The sequence below is a fragment of the Pezoporus wallicus genome, unplaced genomic scaffold (genome assembly GCF_028554395.1).
Source record: "Pezoporus wallicus isolate ANWC-B61680 ecotype Strahan unplaced genomic scaffold, APGP_CSIRO_Pwel_v1 contig_16, whole genome shotgun sequence".
Classification (NCBI taxonomy): domain Eukaryota; kingdom Metazoa; phylum Chordata; class Aves; order Psittaciformes; family Psittacidae; genus Pezoporus; species Pezoporus wallicus.
The window spans coordinates 4,030,140-4,052,594 of record NW_026641478.1 but is presented as its reverse complement, the minus strand read 5'-3'; the positions used below and the strand labels follow the sequence as shown (position 1 = coordinate 4,052,594).

General features: G+C 35.9%; 1 protein-coding gene across 4 annotated transcripts in view; it reads right to left on the bottom strand.

The window, feature by feature from the left end:
* Positions 1–14,676, bottom strand: part of SCEL (sciellin) — a 38,949-nt gene extending 24,273 nt beyond the window's left edge. The window contains exons 1-8 of one of the 4 annotated variants that reach the window (XM_057424076.1): positions 14,578–14,676; positions 10,412–10,529; positions 9,726–9,788; positions 9,344–9,412; positions 4,022–4,090; positions 2,547–2,612; positions 1,265–1,330; positions 172–204 (exon numbers count right to left, since the gene is read on the bottom strand). In XM_057424076.1, coding sequence (XP_057280059.1) covers positions 172–204; positions 1,265–1,330; positions 2,547–2,612; positions 4,022–4,090; positions 9,344–9,412; positions 9,726–9,788; positions 10,412–10,529; positions 14,578–14,665 — 572 coding nt within the window. In that variant the 5' untranslated portion in view covers positions 14,666–14,676. Of the gene's footprint in view, positions 1–171; positions 205–1,264; positions 1,331–2,546; positions 2,613–4,021; positions 4,091–9,343; positions 9,417–9,725; positions 9,789–10,411; positions 10,530–14,577 lie in introns of all 4 variants that reach the window. The other 3 variants (XM_057424075.1, XM_057424078.1, XM_057424077.1) reach the window with 3 other exon arrangements.
* Positions 14,677–22,455: the final 7,779 nt, after the last annotated feature.

Genomic DNA, 22,455 nt, shown 5'->3' with positions numbered 1-22,455 from the left:
TGCAAGGGAGGAAGTCTTAATACGATTCTGAGGACTAACTATAGAGGAACCGTCCCAGGTAAATTATTCATTCTTTGTATTATAAATAAATGTAAAATGATAATCAAGGTTTGTGCACATGAATGTGTTGCATTTATAAATCTACTAAGAAGCAAAATAAGCAAGACATACGTTGTTGGAGCCTCTGAATTTTCTGAAGTGGTCCTAGAGAAAGAAAAGAGTAAACAGTTCAGAAACCAAGTAGCAAAATGCTAGTATTGAAACACTTCTTTGCAAGATTTTAGATTAATCAACAGCAATTAATTTTACTTTTTTGTCCTTCAAGGTGGCATTTTGCTTTGTTTCTTAATGTGGAACATAACGCTTTCAACTCAAGTGGCATAATACTCAATAATATTCTTTGTATGTTATTAAGACAATCATTCTTCAATTAACATTCTCCAGTCATTCACTCTGGTCGATGATGGGTTTCTTTCAGCACACAATTCACAACCAAAAAACTCAGTTACAGTGAGATGCTTATATTTTTAGCTTCAGTTGCAGTTTCTTTTAAATGCTCTGTAAAGTGTGCTTAATCAGCTTGGAAATGAGGCAAAGCACTTTAAAAGTTTACATGTCATGCTTCACTATAGAAGATACACTATAGGTATCAGAATCAGAAAAGGTAAGTAAATATAAACACTGACCAATCCTCTCTCCCCTGAACCTATGATTGTTGAACTCCCTTCCTGAGCATGGCAGAACAATCAGCCATTCTCATATTTCAAGAACAGACACAGCTCTTTGCTACACCTGTCTTTAAGACTGATAGTGACCTTTAAAAACTGGTTATTAGCACCTATGCATCTTTGTTTCCTGAATCTCACTGGTGAGTAAAAGTCTAACAATTATTAGTTATAGTAATATTCACAGTTTGAAACAGCTTTCACATGTTCAAAGCACTTTACAAAGATAAGCAAAGAAATCTTCTAATGCTCATTTCTGTTTAACCAGCTGTGCTTGGTGACAGCATTGCTAGACGACCCAGGAAGGGCCATGAAATCTTGCGAATGAACATGCCTGTCTTTCAGTCATCTCTGAATTGAGAGTAGAGGAGGAACTGGCTCTTCATAATGCTCAGCCCTCAGTCAATGCTAGGCATCAAGCTGCTAAGAGCCCATGCCATCTTATCAAACTCAGTCCCTCAATAATTGCCCTGTTGGCTCACTCCCCAGATCAGCTTTAGCCAAGAATTAGGAAATAACTAGCCATCATGAGCACTTACCTTTTGGTTTCCAATGTTTCTGTTGTGGTTTTACTACTTGAAACTGGAGGAGGCATCCACGATTGCCTGTCAGTGTTAAGAAATATTTTTTTTAGTATTAATTTAATGCTATGGAGCTGAACAGCGTCCTATGAATGTTAGAATGTCAAAAGTGATGTAGAAATACCTGGAACTTTTCTTAAATTATTAGTATTTTGAAATTCTGAATGCAGATACTTCTTAGACCACTTTATTGGTTTGTTTTGTTGTGGGTTTTTTTTTTGTTTTTGTTTTTTCCCCAGACAACTAAATGGAATTAGAAATAATATAGTAATTTTAATTATTTTTGTGAAAAAATGTGTTCTCTGACTCTAGGTTGTTTTACCTGCAATCTGAACGGTATAAATAAATGGATCATTCATGTGAAGGACAAACAGACAGAATGCACAAAGGGAACAGTGTCAAGCATCAGCCCAAGAAACACATTCAGGCTGATATTAGAGGTCACATAACCATTACAAGCACTTTCCCTTTTTTTTTTTAAATCAAAACTATTAATCCAGCAACTATCTGTGAGGGAAAAGCAATTGCACCATAAACACTGCAATTCAGTGATGGCTTTTCATATCTTCAAAGAGCCTGAAGAGAACTATGGGGCTGAAAACACCATAAACTTCTACCAAACAAGCAAAGCTGTCAATATGAAAATTATGATATTTTAATTTCTACTTCCAGAATTCTACCAATCACTATTTTTATACACGAAGTATGGAAATCACAAAAAAGACAGAATTTATGCCTGGGAAGGACACATAAAAATACAGCTATTGTCAGCAATACATTTTAAATCAAAAATGTAGTTCTTTCTTTGTTCTAAACCCTGTTTTTATTCTTGCCCAAAGAAATCCAGACTTTTAAAGCTAGCTGTTCATCATACAGAAAACCGCGTGGTTCATATGTGCTCAAACAGCACAGGTTTAAGTTTGGCATCAGATTTTGCAATTACAGTGAGCTAGAATGCTTTAAATTTAGACACTGAAAAGGCATATGTAGCTGAGTTAGGGCTGCAGCAAAGTGACAGCGTCTGTTGTGCTATGGTCCACCAGGCTCACAAAACTGGCTCTACAGAGATTAACTTTCAGCACACTACTCCCATGGAAAAAGCCAGAGCATGTAAAAGTTTAATTCTAGAAGCTTGCTGAGGAGTTAGAGCATGCTAGAGGAGAAAGTTGGTAATGCTCTTTTTATGTAATTTGACCTGCTCTATATTCTCCGGCAACCAAGCAATGCTGGTAACAAATACCTTTTTTTCTTGATTGGAGAAGTCACAGCAGTGTTTGTGGGTGCTGCATTAGAAGTCCAAGATTGTCTGTTAGGGAAATATAATTAATTCTTAAATAATTGTATCATTGTGAACAAAAAAAAGTCAAAAAGTTATTGTCTTCTCCTGTGTAATTCTTAATGTAACGAGAGTAACAGAAGAACAGAGCTTTACAAACTATTTTATTGCTCTTTGGCAGGAAAAAATATATACTACTTAAGTCTCACTGAAGTCCCATTTCAGAGTTCATGGTAGGTCTATTAAAAAATCATCTCTAGACAAAATAAGATAAAATCCAATTTCTATGATGTTTCATGTGTCATCATCACCATGATTTACAACATAATGGTGTAAAATCATAATTTAAAAGAATGATCTCACTTGAACTTTAAATGCCAGGGATACTCATTTGCTCTTCAGAGTAATATCTCAGCACTTCACAAGATGACATTTAATTGCTATGCTCAGCCGTCACTGGCATTTATATTCATTGTAATTTATTATTGATGGAACAGTACTGACAGTGAAATATTTGTCCCTTTACATTTGTAAGTATAGTGGCTGAACTCTTCTGACTTCCATTTTTTAAATAAAAATTTCAATCAGGTAAGAACTGTAAATCCTTAAGAAAATAAATCTTTAGTGCTGTGTAGTCAGATATAGAAAGTGTTTATCTCTGCATGACAGCAACTTATTTGAATAACATGTAAAAAAATTGTTAAAAAAAAGGTTATTTTAAATTAAAACTTGGTTTTGCCTTGTTTTAAACAAAAGACTGACCTTCTGACAAAAGAAAAGCCTTCCACTGGAAAAATCAGTTACCTTGTCTATGAAAAAAGCATTTCTTGTGTTTTGGTACTCAGGTTTCCTATTGGCAATGTTCAATGTTTTTTTCAACTGGAAACATTAATTGCAATTCTTTGCAGTCTTTCCTCAGCAATACCTGTTATGTTTGGTAGAATTCATGCAGAGAAATGTAGAGCTCAAGAACATGCCTACACTGAACTGTTTTCAAAACCCTCTTACTCATTCTGGTTTTGTATCTAAAACACTGTGTTTCTTAAATAATTGCTTTTCTGAGTGAATGTGTAACCTGAGGTAGTCCCTTTCTTAATCTATGTGGAGAAATAGGCATTTTAAAGGTAAGTTCTTCTAAAGAAAATATCTGAGAGACATCAGATGAATTGTCCTTCAAAAGACCCTTTTTCTCCTCATTGGCTACAAAAAGGGTCTATGATAACCTAGACATAGAACTCAGCATTTCAGAAGTCAGGTGCTGGAATTAAGCCCACTATTTGGCCATAAGGAATACAAGTAATGTCTCTATATATTCTTGGCATGTCCACATAATCAAAAATTATGATATTTTATAATACTTATGTGATAACGCATGATAAATGTTCCATAATAATTTATGATACATAATACATAGATGATTATGTTTCCAAAAATCATACCTGTTGCTCTCCTTATTATTCAGAGTTGGGGACTTATTTATTTTATCAGTGTCACTTTTGTCTGGAATTCTGTCAGAAACAGAGAAATTATTTATAATACACACTCTAGATATGAAAAAAAAAAAATCCAAAACCCCACTTCCAGTAATGTTAAATGATGGAGATTTTTTTTGCCCTCTGCACAGATTAAAAATTCCCCAGTATCAAAAAAAGACTAGAGCAGATTCTGAATTAATATAAATTTAGTTCATTAATATCTGAAGAGTTGAAGTAGCTCACTGAAAAAAAATGTTTTAAAAGGTGATGTTCAAACACTAATTGATGTACTATATCAAGCCTCCTTGTTGTTAACAGTTTATTGCAACTCCTTTGAATTAGACCAGAATACGAACAAAGCAATGTTCCATCAAGTAGCACAAACTATTCCCTTCCCCTCTCCCTCACCATCCCTAGAGAGATGCAACAGTCTGATTTTTGTTTTACAGCTTTTAGAGATCAACATTTTTTGACAATACTCTGGTGTAAAATCCCCAACAAAGCATGGTAGTGACCTACAGCGATAACATCTAGCAAGAAGTAAGATTATTTGTGCTTGAATTACTTTCATTAAGCCATGAAATTTACTCTTAGAAACTACCACATGATTTTTCAAGCCCTTTATAGATTCTACAGCTGTTGTGTAAATCCCAAATTTTCACAGAAAGCACCATGTAGCTACCATAGCTGAAACAGCTTAAGCATTTATTTTATTTCAACTTTGTTCTCTTCTATAGAATACCCTTTAATAAGAACAGTGGGACTCTTTAAAGTCAAATATAAAGTGATGTACATTGAAATAGATTATGTTACGTTAAATATTTGGTTAAAACAACTGATTTATATACAGAAATTTAAATAAATAAGTTTACAACTTATTTACATATAGAAATTACTTAATTTTAGTTATCTCCATCTATAAACTGAAGCTATAGATACAAAATAATTAATCCCAGAACTCTAACATTTTGCATCCTGCCCGCAGCCAAGTATCACAGAATACCGTTGTATTTAATGGAAAGTCTTCAACGGAGCTCTGGGACACAATTTGTACCAGCTTATGCTCTGTGCCTTTTTCAAATCTAATTTTAATTGGACAAATAACTATCATGTCACTGGCAGCTTGTGGCTGCGGCCAGCAGTTACAGTTACTCGAAAGATCACTAGAGGTCCCACTAAACTTGTTATAGCATTGCTGCAGATGCAAACATGAGTGTCAGTTCTAATTCACGGCTAACCGATGAACCACCATTTCTTTCATGCTTAATTTTGTGTTTTCAGAATTTCATCACAGTGCTTTAAGCAGTTCTGTATTTGCTCATTTTAAAGACTTGAAGGGTCCATCTGGCTTGCTACTCCAGTGCTGCTTAATTGTAACAGAGGCTTTGAAAAAAGTGAAAGAAGAAATGTAAGTATAATGTTCTCCTTTTCAGCTTCTGATAAGCAGTGGTTGAAGAATATCCTCTGCTTGCACCCAGAATGCTGTTTCCAGACACCTTTGGATCACTGATCCATTCACTCATCTAATGTTTTCCTGAACCAATTTAAATTTCTGGCATCCAGAAGATTGGGTGGTGTTGACTCCTACAATTAATCTACGTGTTTAGGGAAAAACAAATGCTCTGCTTTGTTTCTTTCTTTTCTTGTTGTTTTTTGTTTTGTTTTGTTTTGCTTTTAGTTATTACTTAAACATTTTATAGAGTATCTCCTCATTCTCACAGTGCAGCAAACAGAAAATATCCCCTCCTTACTCACTATGTCACTCTTTTCCAAGTTAAGGAAACTTTTGTCTCTTCAGACATTCCATATATGAAAGATATTCCATCCTAGTCATCATTCTTTTTCACCTTCCTCTTAATTTTTTTTTCTGGTTCTGTTGTAATTTCTTCACATAAGTGAAAGGCTGCATGCAGTGCTCAAGATGTGCAAAAGGGGTTCATACCACGACTGAACAGTGGTTTCAAAGGGTTAGATTATTAATAAAGAAGAGAATGAAAGTGTCTCATTTGCTTCAGTCCCATCTCTTCAGATTTAATTGCTGTAATTGCAGTTAGGATTTATTCTTCCTGGAAGCTATTCTGGACTCAGTAGTACTTGGAAAAACAGTAATGAAATTTTCATTGTCTCTATATTATTTTAATATTTCGCCCATCTTTTGTCAAATGCTTAGTTGTTAATAGTATGAGAGAAATAAAAGGATAAATGAGATTGTTCCTTCCATCCAGAAGGCTACCTGTGATTATCTGTAAAATGCAACTCTTGTCTGAGTTATGATGTGTAGATCTGCATGCCAGTACAAGCATATGTGTACCTACTGTCATCAAGCTATGGAGTTCTGCTAGTAACTTAACAGCTCTTGGTATTTTCTTGTGCTTGCAGCCAATGGTGCAATTTCATGTAGTCATCTGCAATACCTCTCCCAGGTCCTTAATACTGAAAGTGATGTTTAAATTTTGTAGATACTGGGTTAAGAAAAATTCATATCAAACAATGCTATTTTTGAATATCAACACGGCAGTCTCCAGGACTCAGAAAACTGTACTTAATATAGCTCCTAGATATGTTTTCACTGTCACATTTACATACACAATGAACTCAAAATTACTTCTATACTCCTTAAATTACTTTTTTTTAATTAGAATTTCAATGCCCATTTTCATTTTGAAAACTAGCTATTGAAGAGACATTCATCCAGACAGAGATCCAGACTCTTTAAATCCTTGTCTTTTGGAATATTACAGTCATGGCCAGAAGAGATGAAGAGCAGAGTTGTGAAAAAATATTCCAGTATCTACCTTGCAAACAGGTAACTCCTAAAGGTCTTCTCCTAAAGTACAGAAGACTAACATTTTACAGCATCTTAGATGATAGACAAAATAATTTTCCACATAGACAACATGACTTACTAGAATTCTATAAACAGCTCCAAGAGATCTCCAATACCAACGTAATTTTTCTCAAGAACTGTCTACTAAAAGCACTCCTTCAGACTTTATCCTACCTCCCAGGAACATGCTCTTTTTTCAACTCTGCCTTTTAGTTTTGAAAAGGAAATCATAAAAAAGGAATGTTTCTTTTTCACACAGAAAACTAAACAACCAAGTCCTGCAAAGTTCATGCAAGCTTGGAGACTTCTGTACCATGGTTATGTTTGCCAGAAAATAATTTTAAAGAAAAGGGAATTTTGCCCAATGGAAAACATCCTTCGTAGAGGAAGCAGGAGTACCAAATTGGACTGCAGGGTACAAAAACGTGTTAAGAGATAATACATCACCACACCTTGTAATGCATTAGGCTGCAAGTTTGAGGAGATGCATCCGTTACAGAAATGTCTGCTGGCAATGGGTATTTACAAATTAATCCTGGAATGGTTATATTCCACAGTTTTGAGAAGACCAGTAATGAGTAAGGAAAAATAAACTTCCTTATTGTGAACATTTCAGGTAAAACCATCATTATTTACTCAATTTATGGACATATTCTGCATTAGTTATCAGAAGTGTATATTCACGCCTATAATCCTCTTTGTATTCTCTGTCATCTTTTGCACATTAAGAACCCTTTATGTTAGATATTTGTGTATATGAAAACATAAAGACAATCAGCTTACTACCTAAAATAATTCAGACATCTTACTATCTTGGCATAAAACAAAAAGACATAGATAGGTACAAAAGGACAATGTGGTTCAGTGACACTGTAGAAACTGGAATTGTCTATGACTTCTTAATTAGCAATCGGGGTTTCTATGCATGAAAATCAAGCCTTAAATATATATTTGAAGTCAATGAAAATAAGATAAGAGTGACAGAGCTGACATATTCTAATTGAATTTCCAAAAACTTCATAGAAATTTGCTTTAGGGGCTCTTCAACAAAGTGATCTCCTATGTGATAATAGAGGAGGTCCTTTCGAGGATAAGTAACTGCTCCAAATGTAGGAAACACAGGTTTAAGGTAAATGACATTTTTTGAGACTGGAAGGAGTGATCTGTATAAGACTTGTGTTTTTCCATATGTTCATAAATTATCTAGAAGAGAAGGTGATGTTCCTTGCCAGTGACACTGATTCATGGTAGTCAAAACAAATGCAGACTGGCAAGTTTTTCAGAAGTCATCTGCTAACGCGTCAGATTACTAAAATGGCAGGTAGCATTCACTTTTCTTAGATGCAAAGTAATGCCTGCCAAGAAAAGCAGTTGATCTCTGAACCAGCTATTATCATTCAAGAAAGAGGCCTTGGAACTATATACAGAATGTTATAAAAATGAAAGATAATTCTCAGCATCACTCAAAAAAGCAAATTCAATATTATGAAGTATGAGGGAAGGAGCAGAAAATGGACCAGAAGCCATTGTACATATACAAGGTGTGTGCCCATATTAAATACCTGCATGGAGATTTGGACCCCCAGATCAAAAACACTAATATGGAAATAACAAGATACAAAGAAGGCCAGTAGGTAAATTGAAGTTAGGATGGTTTCCTCCTGATGAGTGAACAAATGCAGCAGGATTCAGCAGCCTACAGAAGAATCAACAGAGGGGTGATATCACACAGCTGCATAGCCTATTCTGTTCCAGGCTTCTATGGAGAAGGTAAATGTTACATAACAGTTTTTCATTGTTTCTTACAGCAGAAGTAAAGATCATCAAACAAAATAACACAGTGCTATGATCTAACTAAACAAGTGCACTTTTCCCACAGTGTATACTAAAGGGCTGTTACTCATGGCCTCTGCATGTTGTGGATACTGGATGTTAACGTAGGCTGAATTTTGAAGATGCAATGCAGAAAGAATCTGCAAACACAAGCATGGTCATGTCTTAACAGAGGTGAAGACTGAAGAGGACATTCAAATTAAGCGCCTGTATGTTAAGCATATTTGATATTTGTACCGATCATGGTATGAAGCCTCAGTAAAGATTTGCAAAGAACTAGAGGTTTAGCTGTGTTGTGCTTAACTATCAGAGAAAGGACTGTGATATACAGTTTGAAAGCAGGAAATGGGATGAGTGGTTTTCATCGTTGCAGAGATACTTACTTTTATGAGGACAAGAATGCACAGAAATTGATAGAGAAGAAGAGCTATATGTCAAAAGAACCTTTTCTCTAATCACATTTCCATTTGTCTCATTGGCAAATCATGAAGAAAAATCATTGTCTTAGGTGCTTAATAAATAACAAAATTTTAAAACCCCACTGATTTCATTCATGCTTTCATTTTTAAGACCTCTGCACAGGTATGAGAATAACAAACTACAATATGTACAGAAAAAATCCCCACCTGTCCAGGGTAGTATCAGACCTGTAACGTCCAAGTACAGCTTTCTGATCTTCCTTTTCATTTGTGGCACTGCAATAAAGAAGATTAGAAATGCCACTTTGGTTACTGTTTTTATTAAACAACTCATCACAAAAAAAAAACAATATACAGGTCTCAAGATATTATACATTATTTCAGACCACTAGGTGTCAACACATCCAACCCCGCATGAATTGCAATGATCAACCTAACAGTTCTTGACATTGGAGTCAGATTTATGGGGGAAAGATGCATAGACTAAAATTGAACAAAGCAAGTTCTTGCTGTAAACAGGATATAGTAAAAAGACACTCGGTTTTCTTTGACAATATCATTAGAAAGGTGTGCAGATTCTCTACTGTACCTGTGTAGGCTATCTTGAGATTTGTACTGGTTAAGCACAGCCCTTCCATAGTTTTCATCAGCACTTCAAGCAAAAGAAAGACAGTAGTTAGTTAAAATTTGAATATTAAAATAGAAAATTGTTTCTTGGCAAAACATTTCTGTCCTCAATCATATTTCACAGCTTTCTGCTACTACTATAATCACACCAGCTACAGATCTCTGCATTAGATGATTCCAGACATTTTGGAGTAAGAATAATCTCTTCCTACATGCTGTTCATGGGCTGAATAATGGAAGCCTGCTCTCATGGTGGAGTTTTTACTGTAATGGAAGTCCTAGTGTGTATTAGAGTGAATTTCAACTGATCCTGGTTTAAGCTCCTTAAAAGAACTTGCCAAGGTTTATAATCTTCATGCTTGTAAAAGGAAAATGTTAGATATTAGTCCTGCAACCTAGATATATGAAATGTGGCATTTTTCTTGTAGAGCAGAAGCCTTTCATTAAATGATCAGCACTCAAAAGTCTCAATGAAAAACACAGTGAAAATCCAGCAAACTACTTCCAAAAGGCAATCAATACCTCATCAAGAAAAGCAAATACTAGTTATTTGATTAATGTAATTCCTGTTGATACCATTCATGAAAAAGTAGACACTCCAAGAAAATGTACATGGCATACTGAACTAAATGCACATATCTTTCTTACTTTTCCTCTTCAGGCCTCTTCTTTATCCAGCTGCTATCTTGCAAAAGGGTCCGTCGTTTGTTACTATCATGAGTAGCCTGTTGTCTGCTTTTAATTGCAACAGAGGGGCTCTTATTATCTGCAAATGCAGAGAAACATGTCTTGAAAAGGAACGTATGGAATAATTTTGGAAACTTAATGTACTATTAGAAAGGCTGAAATACGTAAATGTTTATCAGAGTTTGACTCTTCAGTTGTCATTCCTGTTTAGTGCACACAATTTGCTTTGAAAGTTTGTGGTTTAGTCACTTCAAACTAATTTGCAAAACTAAATTCAGTTTCGTCCTTAATATGAAACAGCTTCATATAATTTTAATGTAAAGAAATATCACAAATCTGATAAATTGATTATGAAATACACAGAGAAAAATAATTCCAGGAAAGTCAAACTAATGAATACTGTTTCCTGAGGCATTGCTTGTGGATTTTGAATATGCAGATGTGTGACAGGATGCAAATTTCAAAGCAAAGCTAATCTTGAGATGATGACGTGGTCCTCCACCTACATCCACAGCTCAGTGTGTGTGTATTTTCAGGTTTCTTAGAGGGGTCATGCTCCTTCTGAAGCTTTTTCCTCAGTGCCTGAATAAACAGTTCATTTTCTAACCAGCTACCTAGTTTTACTGAACTTTTAATAAAAACAATACATTTAAGACCTATAACTTTATGTCGAATTTAACTAAAATGGGTGTATGGTTTCACGTTATTGGGAGGAACTCCCATATACACTTACACACTGTGTGAACATGGAAGCCTTATTTACTTTTGAAAGCAACCTAAAATATCTTTGTCCAACAATGCTGATATTTAGTATGTTGAGTATCAATGATAATTTGATTTGTGAGACTATAACTTCCTCACTGTATTAGAAAGTTAATGTTTATCTCAAATTCAGTGACTTGTCCAATATCCTCAGTTCGTTTTCTTCCCACCTAAGTTTTGTATCATCAGCCTATTTGAAGTGAGGGGGAATATTGTTAGAATCAAAGAATAGAGTTGGAAATGACCTTAAGATCATCAAGTTCCAACCCCCCTGCCATGGGCAGGGACACCACACACTAGACCACGTCAATCAAGACTCTGTCCAGCCTGGCCTTGAACACTGCCAGGGATGAAGCATTCACAACTTCCTTGGCCAACCTGTTCCAGTGCCTCACTACCCTCACAGTAAAGAACTTCTTCCTTGATGTGATGTTTTAACTTTCCCCTTTAAAATGGAAGACTAGAAATTGAGCCCAAATAGAAAATCCATCTTTAGATTATGATATTTGCTCCACACCTTCCCAGAGAAAAGAACTTGAAAAACTAAATATGCAAAACCTTTGTCAATAACATCCAATTAATCAACGAACTGACTGATGAAGAATACTGAGTTTCTTGGATTTTCCTTTAGAGACCTCCATGATTTTCTCCAAGAGTTCCTCATTCCCTGAGTGTTCACACAAAAGGAGCTTAACACCATCAGATTTTTTGGAGATATCACTATCTGGTGTCCAGTAAGGACACTTGACCATAAAGATTGTGTATAGAAAGACCACACAGAAAACACATTCAGTCAGTATTAGATCGTTTGTCATAGCTGTGTTTCTGCTGTAATTTATAAGAAAATGTAGCTCTTGCTTTTAATATAAGAACTTCAGCTGTAGTACCAACATGAAAAGATGACAAATAGCTACAGTGAGTGGAAAACCAAATTATAATGAAGCACAAAAAAATCATTTTGACTGACAATGGTCAAGACTGACTTTTTTAAATACATTTTTCTCCTGAAAGCAAAACTCTGCAGTGCAAAGGTAAAATTCAGTCTAAATGTATATCTCACTGTAACCCAAACTGTGTCTGCTCTTATCTGTTGCAATTCATTGTAGATATATCTATACTGACAGTAAAAGAAGGACAGTGAACAAACTAAAGGATTGGACTCCTCATTCATGTTTGTGCAGCTGCAAATGTTCTCTGGCTCTTCTTGTGTTACACTGAGCTGCTAGAGAAGTGACAAACATTAAGAAGCATGGCTGTGATAACACGAATGTGTGATTCTGTCTCTAGGCCCTGATGCCGATGTTTGGCTTTCTTTTATGAGCAGTATAGATGCAGCCCTTTGAGGCCATTAAGAAATGAAAGGTACATCATAGATGAGATTTGTAAGAATGTGCTGACAATCACGATAGATTAAGAACAAAAAGTCATCTATCCTTACTGCATGATTTCTGCATCAGCCTGTTCCCTGACAATTGACCTAGCTTTTCTCTTAAAAATATTTATTAAAATCTGACTTTAAAGACTTCAAAAAAATGAAGACATCCCAGCCTCACTTGAATAGCTCCTGTGGCTCATTAAAATATCTACCTACATAAGCAAACTGAAAAGAAGTACCTCCACTGATTTAAACAATAGCATTGTTTCGTAGTCACTGTCAAGAACTGAGATAGCTGTAACTAGCAAACAAGACTAATTTAAGTGCATTTGCTCTAAATATTTACTGTTTTGAATATGATGATAATACTAGCAATGTCGGGATATAACAGGATCTTGATATATTGGTAGAAAGAAAACCACCAACTTTGTAACATTCAGTAATCAAGGATTTGAATGAAAATCCAATATTAAAACCTGTACCTTCCTATTCTCATAAATATTTTGTTTGGTACAACAACAATATTTTGTTTGGAATATTCTCATAAATATTCTCATAAATTTTATGTTTGGTACAATCATTTGGATTGAAAACAATAATAAAAAAAGTTAATTTTGGAAAGTAGGAAAAAATGTGAGTTCAACCATATGCATCCCAGAGATAAAACTTCTCTATGGTGAGGACAGCTGATGGCAGCTAAAGGGGTGGAAATGTTTCCAGCATATCTTTCAAACTAACGGTTTTAGCCAGACGCTTTCTACTGTCCATAATACATTTTAATCTGTGTTCTATTGTCAGGCATAACCTCCTCTGAGTCTTGAAGAAAAATTCTTCAATGACACAAACATAATAGAAGAATTTCTATATAATCAAGAAGTACTCAGTATATATCTAACTATTGCAATTAAACTTGCATATACAGTATTAGCTTTTTTCCAATAACAGCTTAGGAAAACTATTATCTCTTACCCAAAAAATCACTTGGATTTCAGAGAAATTATGGCTTTCTTAATTGCTTAGTGCAATTAGGAAATTCTCCTATAAAGGCAGCAGCCAAGGAATATATATTGTGTTTTATTTTCAAGAAACATCAGAAGCAATTTGCTAATGCATGAGGCTTTGGGTTTGCTGAAGAGGACTAATTTTTGGTCTAATGAATTGCCTCCCAAGTTTCAATTAAAAAACTAAATATAGATCTGATACAACAGTTCAGGTCACATGAGCAGAGGCAGATGGATCTTATCCTTCTTATCTTGACAATATGAAGTTTATGTCCTTAGCATTGTAGAGCCAAGCTACTTCCCACCGTGGCTGCATGCATTTTGCTGTACTTAGGTTTGGCATGTCCCACTCAAACCATGTCCTCCTGTACCTCAAACCCTTTCAGTCTTTAAAAGTATTTTGCAGGTTCCAGGGAAATGGAAAATTTCATCGCATTTCCAGTTTGTTTCTTGACATTTCTCTGCATAGAAAGCAAACTCCAGCCCTCCTCAAGTTTCGTCCCTCAAAAGGAACAAACAATTCTATCTGACAATGATTAAATAACATTTTTCTCCCCTCCTCCTCTTCTAATTTTCATTGATTTCTCATTTTCCCCAAGTGAGACAATGGGACGATGCCGAGACCATCTGTCCACTGCCTTCCAAGTTGTCATGCTCCTGTGAGATCTCCAAAGCAGCCACAGGGCTCAGTGGAGGGAACCACTGTCTTGCACCACACTGCCTGGCTCCCCTGCTCCAGCACACTACACTGCCCAGCATGGTGGTTTAGCCTGTATCTCTGCAGTGAAACCTTACAAACATCACTGCTAGCTTTGCGGCTGAAGCAGGTCCTGGTGTGAACCTGATAACCAGCCCATCACAGCTTAACAGTCTTGGTATGTCCTGTGAAGGAGCTGCATGATGAGCATGGCAATGCTTGGAAAGGAGAGAGGCCATGCCTCAGTCTGTAAGTACCCTAAGAGCAGAAAATAAAGAAGACCCAGTATTACCGCTTTTGTGAGGAGCCTGTTTTCGTATGCTGAAAGCTGACATTTTTTTCAGCGGGGTGTCCTTCTGTGGAAATCTAAGAGAAAACATGAAAAAAAACAAACAACAACAAAAAAAAAAAAAAAAAAAGAGTTGGCAGTGAGATTAGAAATCATCCTTAAAGACACTTTAAATTCATTTGCCATGCTGATCACCTCCTCGTGCAAGTTTAGTCTAATAGCAAAATGACTTAGCACCAGCTGCCAACCTCTTTGAACTGAAGCTCAGGCACAGAAGTGGCCTTTCTCTCCCTGGTGATGACTATGTGTATCCTTGCCCTGTGTTTCTGCCCGTCACGCTGCCTCTCCCTCCTTTGCCTTGTCAGGAGCTCCTTGTCTGAGAACATGCGGGGTGGTAATACCCTTTGGAGGGCAAGACAAAGTAATGAAGATTGGGGTGAGTTGATTAGCTTCATGGGAAGATGGTATCAGCTTGTGGCTCAGAGCAGTGCCTCAAGCTAACATGGGCTCACCCAGCCCTGCTGACAGGTCTCACAGCTTCCATGGCCTGCAGCTAATGGGGGGGTCCGGGACAGAAGTGGTTCTGCACTGCAGCAGTTTTCCAGTCACTGACTTCTTCCTTATCTCAAATCAGGTCAAAAACTGAGCCTCCAAGACTGACTGATTCAAAAAAAAAAAAAATTATTTGGGGGTTGAGCCACTCAAAGGATTTCATGTTATGCTTTGAAACTGGATTTTCAACATCAGCTTTCCTAGAGAAAGCAACAAGCAGAATGTAGCAACATTTCAATGACAAAAAATTCTCCCTTAAGTCAAAAAAAAAAAAAAAGCAAAACCAATCCTAACATTGAAGAATGTGGGCAAACTGACCCTCCTAGCAAGTGCATTCCTGTTTGAAAAGCAACATTTTCCAAGAAAACAAGGTTAAGCTGGGAAGCTCCCAACCAGCTCACAGGTCAGGCTGCTTAAAATTTACAGAAGCACTGGAAAACTTATTTTGTGATAGAAGCAGTCATGAAAAGTCAGAAACATTCCCGGTTCTCTTGATGACATAGTTGTCCTGCTTGTTTTGCAGACGTAGAGTGTATTGCTCACTCACTTAAAATAGAGTGGATTGAGAGCCTGGAGCCTGTAGCTGTTTCTTTACTGATGGAAGGTGAAAAACAATGTTTAATTTTGGCAAAAAACCAGCAAACATACCAAAAGTAACACTGTCAATAAACCATATAAAACTATGATTTACACACAATGAATTGCACTTGGAACAGATTTGTCTTTTTTATGTTTTTACTGCCAGGCAATTCCTAAAAAAAGTTTATCATTACCAAGCAAAGAAAGCAGGATACCAATATGGATGTAAACAAATACAGATCTTTTTTAGAAAGTAAATATATAAATACAAAAATAATGCTGAAGTCCAGAAGTCTGCATATATCGTACCCAGTCGTGAAATTCCAGATGTTTGTGAGGGTTTAAAATTCTGGAATGTTGATTGGAAGACCCTGACCACACTCCTTTCTTTAAAACTAAGTTGTTTGTATCAAGCATGCATCGGCACGGTGTGTGTAGAAAACATGTGACTGCTGGATCTTGTTTCCACTGAATAAAAGTATACTCAGGGCTATGATGAGCCTTATTTATTTTGCAATAGGTCATAAAATATCTTTCAAAGTGACTGGTATAAGGTTTTGAGCAGCTATGTTCTGCATTTCCCAGAAACCATTCAGGTAGGTTATCAAAGCAATCATTTTTAAATACTAATCAATCTTGTGATAAATTTTCCTGAAATGTCACAAAATGATAGAGAGGACTCTGATTTATTTATGTTTTCAGCTTAACAACAGCTGGACATCTGATACTGGTTCTTATTTCAGTCAGTCCCATGACAATATGAAGCTTGACATTTCAGCACATTTCACAGGCAGTGAGTGCTGTGACTTTTTCATCTAGAGAAGAAGAAGGAATTTTTTCTAATAAAAACTTTTAAAGCCATTTCCCAAGGGAAGTGAATCATAGAAAATGGAGCCACTTTTTGTGGAAATTAAACCAAATGTCATCATTCTAAGTCTTAGAAAATCTTGTTAAAAATACACATTTCGCAACTCAAATATTTCTCACTAAAAATGAGAAGAAACTGCTACGTAGACTTCATCTTATACTATCGCCTTCCTTTCCACAGATTCCTGATGGAAACAATTTCTCACAGAACAGGCAAGGATGTACCACACACCTTTGCTAAAATTAAACAAGAGAGCCTCAGACATTTGCTCTGAAATAGAAATTATCACCAAAGTAAAAAGTCCATACATTTTGAGGCTCGTCTTTAAAATCAACAGAATAACTACAAATGTATTAATGACACAATTCCTGCTTGTATCCATGCATGTCAAAAGAAAGTCCAGCAAGCACGTTTCTTTTATCCTCCATCATTTAATTAAAACTGTGTTTTGCCTCCGGTCCTGTATTAATTTTTTAAAATGTTTTTAGGGCAAAACAATATTTCTGCTGCACATATGTACAGCATCCAGCATAAACTACTACTTAGTCTGGCAGCTTGAAAGTAGTCTGCATAAATGAATATAAGAAACAGGCACACTCCCTTCTACAGTCAGCATTGAAAATGTGCCACGTATTCTGAAATTTTAGTCCTACATAATACTGCCACATTGTCCTCAAGGTTTACTTCTTGCTTCCAGACTTTCAAGTTGTATATCAAAGATTAAGCCATTCAAATTTAAAACATAAATTAAAAAAAATTTTCCTACTTTAATCTCTAGCGCAGATAATCAAGAATCATCAGAGTAAGATTTAAATTTAAGGATCTTGAACTGAAAAGAATCTTGCATTAAGAGGAAGAATACAATTCATCAAAGCATTTTTTTTTCTTGGTCTTCACTATTGTGGATTAAGTGTGTGTATCTGTGTATGTGGAAAGGGGAATGGACAGAAGATGTGAGGATCACATGAGTTTAAAAACTTAGGGCTCATAAAGATCCAGAACCACCACATTATTCAAACAGGTCAATGAACTGCTTATCTTTAGCCCATGGTTCAAAGGAGATTTAAAAATAAAAAGGTTGTTTTGGACTTTGTAAACGAAATTGCAAGATAGAGAAGTTATAGGCTTCTATAGTATACTATAGTAGTAAATTATGTTCAGGCATACTTAATAAGAGCTCAACCACTGAAGCAAAACAACTCAGCTGGAATGCAAAACAAAAACAAACAGGAATGCAGCTCCAGCATAATTTGAATTTAAAAACAACGTCGGGAAGCTTTAAAAGAAAATTAACACTGCCCCAGCCAGTCCAATAAGCAGGTCCCCAAAACTTTTAAGACATGCCAGTCCTGGATTCAGACCCTCTCTCATTTTGTGGGAAATCCAAATTCAGTCCCAAAGAAATCCAGAAAAACTTCAGACGTGACTTCAGGGAACGTCAAATGCCCTTCCAAGCTGGTAGCTAGTTATTCAGAAAGCAGCACAGGTCTCCAGTTCTGGTTTTATCATGAATAACCATATTCACATTTCTGTTTCTCCTTTCCACCTCTTGTAGTGACTGACCAGCAGAAGACCTCAGGCCTGTCTTAGATTCTCAAAGCTAGACCTACTAGTTTTCAGCTCGTGTGAACACACCCATCCTTCCAATACAGAGTCCTCCTGCCTTCTTTCTTCTGTTCTTGGCTGTAGCTTTCTACATAGTTAGGTTTCACATGTATGCATTGCTGTATTTAAAAAAATACATAAGAATAACACAAAAATTTCCTGTAAGAATCATGTTCTCCACATCAGACTGAACTAGTTACAACCAAAAAAGTCTTTGTTCTTTGATTTCTAGCTGACAGTGATTAAAACCTTGTTTATAAATATTTAGTTGATATGTATTTTGCTTCTAATAATATCTTTCCACAGCTTAGAGGTACCACATATTACCACCCTATATATAAAGTAACTCAACACGAGTAGTGAGGGAATGTCAAGGGAGGTGAATCTTCTCATAAAAGTCAAAACATTTGTTTTTATACTGAAGTTTTTCATCTAAAACATTGCCAAATGTGAATGCCTAAAATATCAAGCTTCCTTATTAATGAACTGAGTGACACAAAAAGTTGTAGATGAACAACTAGTTTTAAGTAAAACAGCCTCAGAATTTTCCTGTCTTCCAGCTGCTCGTGCTGCATTGGATGGTAGAAAAGATACTGAGTTTGGCATGTACACATTAAACACCAGCAGGTGTCTTATACATGGCTCTACACAGCCACAGATTGCTGACTGATTTTCAAAAATATCTAATATCTGCCATATGAGAAAGAAACTTTATTCATCCCAAATGGGAAAACTTCCACCAAAATGTAGTATTTTTAAGGGATGTTCTGCTCAGAAGTAAGCTAAACATTCAGTATCTTGGGAGTAATCAGAGCTCAAAATTTTAAAATTATCGCATTGGAAATCTAATAAAATATTAGGAAATCAATTTCCCACATTCTTTGTGCTTTAACCCATTTGCTTGCTTTTCGTGTGGTCCAGGAGAAATTTTGGATAGAATAACTATTGGTGAACAAATAAAATGAAGGCTTGCTTCACCTTTACTGTTTGTTGGTTGGTTTGTGTTTATTTTCTCCCCTATTGTAATGGTTAATATTAAACCTATACTACCTGGTTTGTTTTAATTTATATGAGATGAATGTGGAGAATAGGGCATTTAAAAAAAACCCACATTTGATCTTACTTAATCACAGTTATGAAGTACACTAATAGTAATTCCTTGCCTTTAGTTAACAACTTTCATGTCAGGTCAGCAAATTTTGTTATCTTCTTCATCATTTTTCTTGAATATAGTAAGCTGTGTGAGCAAGAAAATGATTGAAGTCATTCTGACTTGATACAGGGTAAAGAACTCCAAGCCTTAGAAAAAAGGCACTGAGGAGACACATCATTACAGTTGTCCTTCAAGATAGGCATTCATGAGTCTGTGAGTGAAATCTTCCTGGTTTGGAAGTCAATATCAATTTTGCTGATCTCTACGTCTGTCATTTTTCCCCTCAGATATCAGAAGTGCTGTGACTGGGCTACCTATACTTCAGCTCAAATAAGAATTCCTATTTCCAAATGTGGCTGTAAATCTTGATTGCAGATTGTTTTCCAAATCACCATCACAGTTAGAGCCAGTCAAGGCTGTACCATCCTTCATACTTTCCAACTTACTATTTCAGTCAGTCAACCTTTAAGTCCCACTTTGTCAGGTGCAGTTCTGCATGTATAAACTGGGCTGTACATTTTCCCCTACAAAATTGTCACCAGTATCCAGTGCTGTCACTCAAGCCTACTCAAGACTGTAGGCCAGGACATGAAATAGAAAGAACAATGGTGTTGCTAACTCAGCATAGTACCAAGTGTGTACGCAGAGCTTAAAAAAAACCCACTTGAGTATAATTTACATGCTTCAAAATTGTAAGTAACATTATTCTCTTTTTTTGGTTATTAGCTAGTCTTTTTGTCCTTTTGCTGAAAACTACAGGTAAAAATAATTACATTTATTTTGCAGACATTAAAGAACAACAAAAATGTGTTCCTAGAATGATTTTTTTTTTTTTTCCAGGAGCTGCATGTGTGGGCAGTAGCCATATAATACATTTGCAAACTTCTGGAAATAATATATTGTGTTTAAATAAGTACTTTACAGTTTAGGTCACAGAGTTAATAACAGCTCTCACAGAGAATAGAAATAATGTGTATGTGAGTGAAAGAGAAAACAGGCAAGGTTAGAACAGGCAAGGTAGGACTAGAGAATACATGAATGTGTGGCAGAGATCATCTATTTGTAGCTGAAAGAGCTCTCAAAACTGGTTTTTCAGGATGTGGGTGGAGGAGATTCTGTTTTGAAAGAAATTAAGCTTTGGTAGTATCATTAAATGTAAAATCAGCTGCTAAGCCAAAACCTAAATTTGTACATGTTTTCAAATTAGTAATATGTGATCAGTTTAAATTGATTCTTTTTTTTTTTTTTTAATGGATTGTAGAAGGGGGGGTGATAATTTTAATTGGGTTTTTGGTTGGGGTTGGTTTTTTTTTTTCAACTCTTTCACTTTTCTAGATTTTTAGTAAAGAAACCTTCCTACTTATAAATGAGTTCACGTCATGTAAAGGAATTTTATTGTATCACAGGACAATGGGTACTTTTGCTGTCTCTTTTGCTAAGGTGGAAATGAAAACAACCTGTTGCAAATTTTTTTCTAAAATTATACATGTGAAGCAAATTCAAGTAAATGAGGTTTTAATGCTTTTTAATTTTAGATAAGAATTCTAAAGAAACAATAAAACTAAGGAGAGTGCAAAAAATACATTAAAACAGCCATTCGTAAAAAAGTGGTCTGAGCAGAGAGCTGGTCAGCAGGGAAATAGCATTAGAATAAAATATAATTAGCAATATAACATAAATAATGAAGTAATTAAGATAATATGGCCAAGAGAATATGTCAGAAATGTCCAAGGAATCTGAAATGAACCTAAAATGAAACACTTTGAGAGTTGAATTTTCACAGTCAAGTTCTCCACACTTCTTGAAAATAAGATTCTTTGAAACAGGATCATAAATTGGACACTAAGAAATTACAGAACACCTGAAAATGTAGGACTTTCCATGCATGGAATATAAACCCAGAAAAGTAAATGTCCTTACCCAGAAGTTAGTGTCCTAGAGCGGCTCAGTATGGTAAGTCAACCTGTAGATACCTGAAAATGAGGTACAGTCAGGGCAGACAGAGAGCTGAATTGTCCTTCCCCATCCAGCTGTCTGAAAAGTCAAGAGGTTTCTCCTTCAGAGGCTGAGTCACTTAAGGAGGAGGTAGGAGGTGTGGAAAAGGGTGGCACCTTGTAGAAATACCAGATCAATTAAAAGTACAGGTGAGTTGTTACACTTCTGTGCTTGCTGTACTTTTCAAGTGCAGTAGGGCTGGGTTTCACAAAATGAAATGCTTTCAGACCTTGAAACAAAAAACCCAAGCAATTACTATTTGGAAAAATATGCTGCAGTCATTTGGATTTCCCACAGAAATGTACATTGCAGAGTTACAGGGCTGACTCTCAGCCAAAGGGTTTCAGGTATTTTATGCAGGTGAGCATGAAGAAACACTATATTTCATCAAAGGAAAATCTGCAGAAGTGTCACACACACTGGAATCCAATATGCATTAAGCATTTGCACTGTTCGAGTATGTGGGCAGAGGCAAAAGATCTGGGGAGGGAAACTCTCCCACACGAGATTTTGTTGTAAGTCTCTCTTATCTGTGCCCATCTACATTCTCCTTCAGCACACGCAGTAATAAACAGAAAAGGGAGAAGAGACTACCTTCCCTTTTCTTTCCTTTCTTTAAAATGACTGCAATACATTTCTCTGTAGGCTAAGTGCCTTACTATTAACAAACACAACGGCAGGGAATCAATAACTTCCTTATAGGAATGCTATATACAACCCTATGGTTCTGTTTAAGATACAGAATCTGTTCAATGTGTTTTATACAAGCCCTCACTTATTTTGTATCTGGAGAGCTTTTGTCATTAAATATGTGAGATGCCATTATGCAATATGGTGGGTAACCTTTGGTCCTATTGTCTTTTGTGAAAGTGAAGAAAACTGACACAAGTTAACTTAGTTTCTCTTTAGCCATGTTTCTAGTCCTTGCTTTTGTTGATGGTTACATCCTCATAGGCTTGGTACTTAATAGCATCAAGTTGTCTAAACATTGGTTATATCTGATGAAACAGAGCTGATGAAGCAGAGCAGCAGGCAAGACAATACCAAGTATAAATACTAACTACCACACGCTTCAGAATTAATGAATACAAGCAAGCAAATATTTCTGAACTTCATACATCTCATTTCT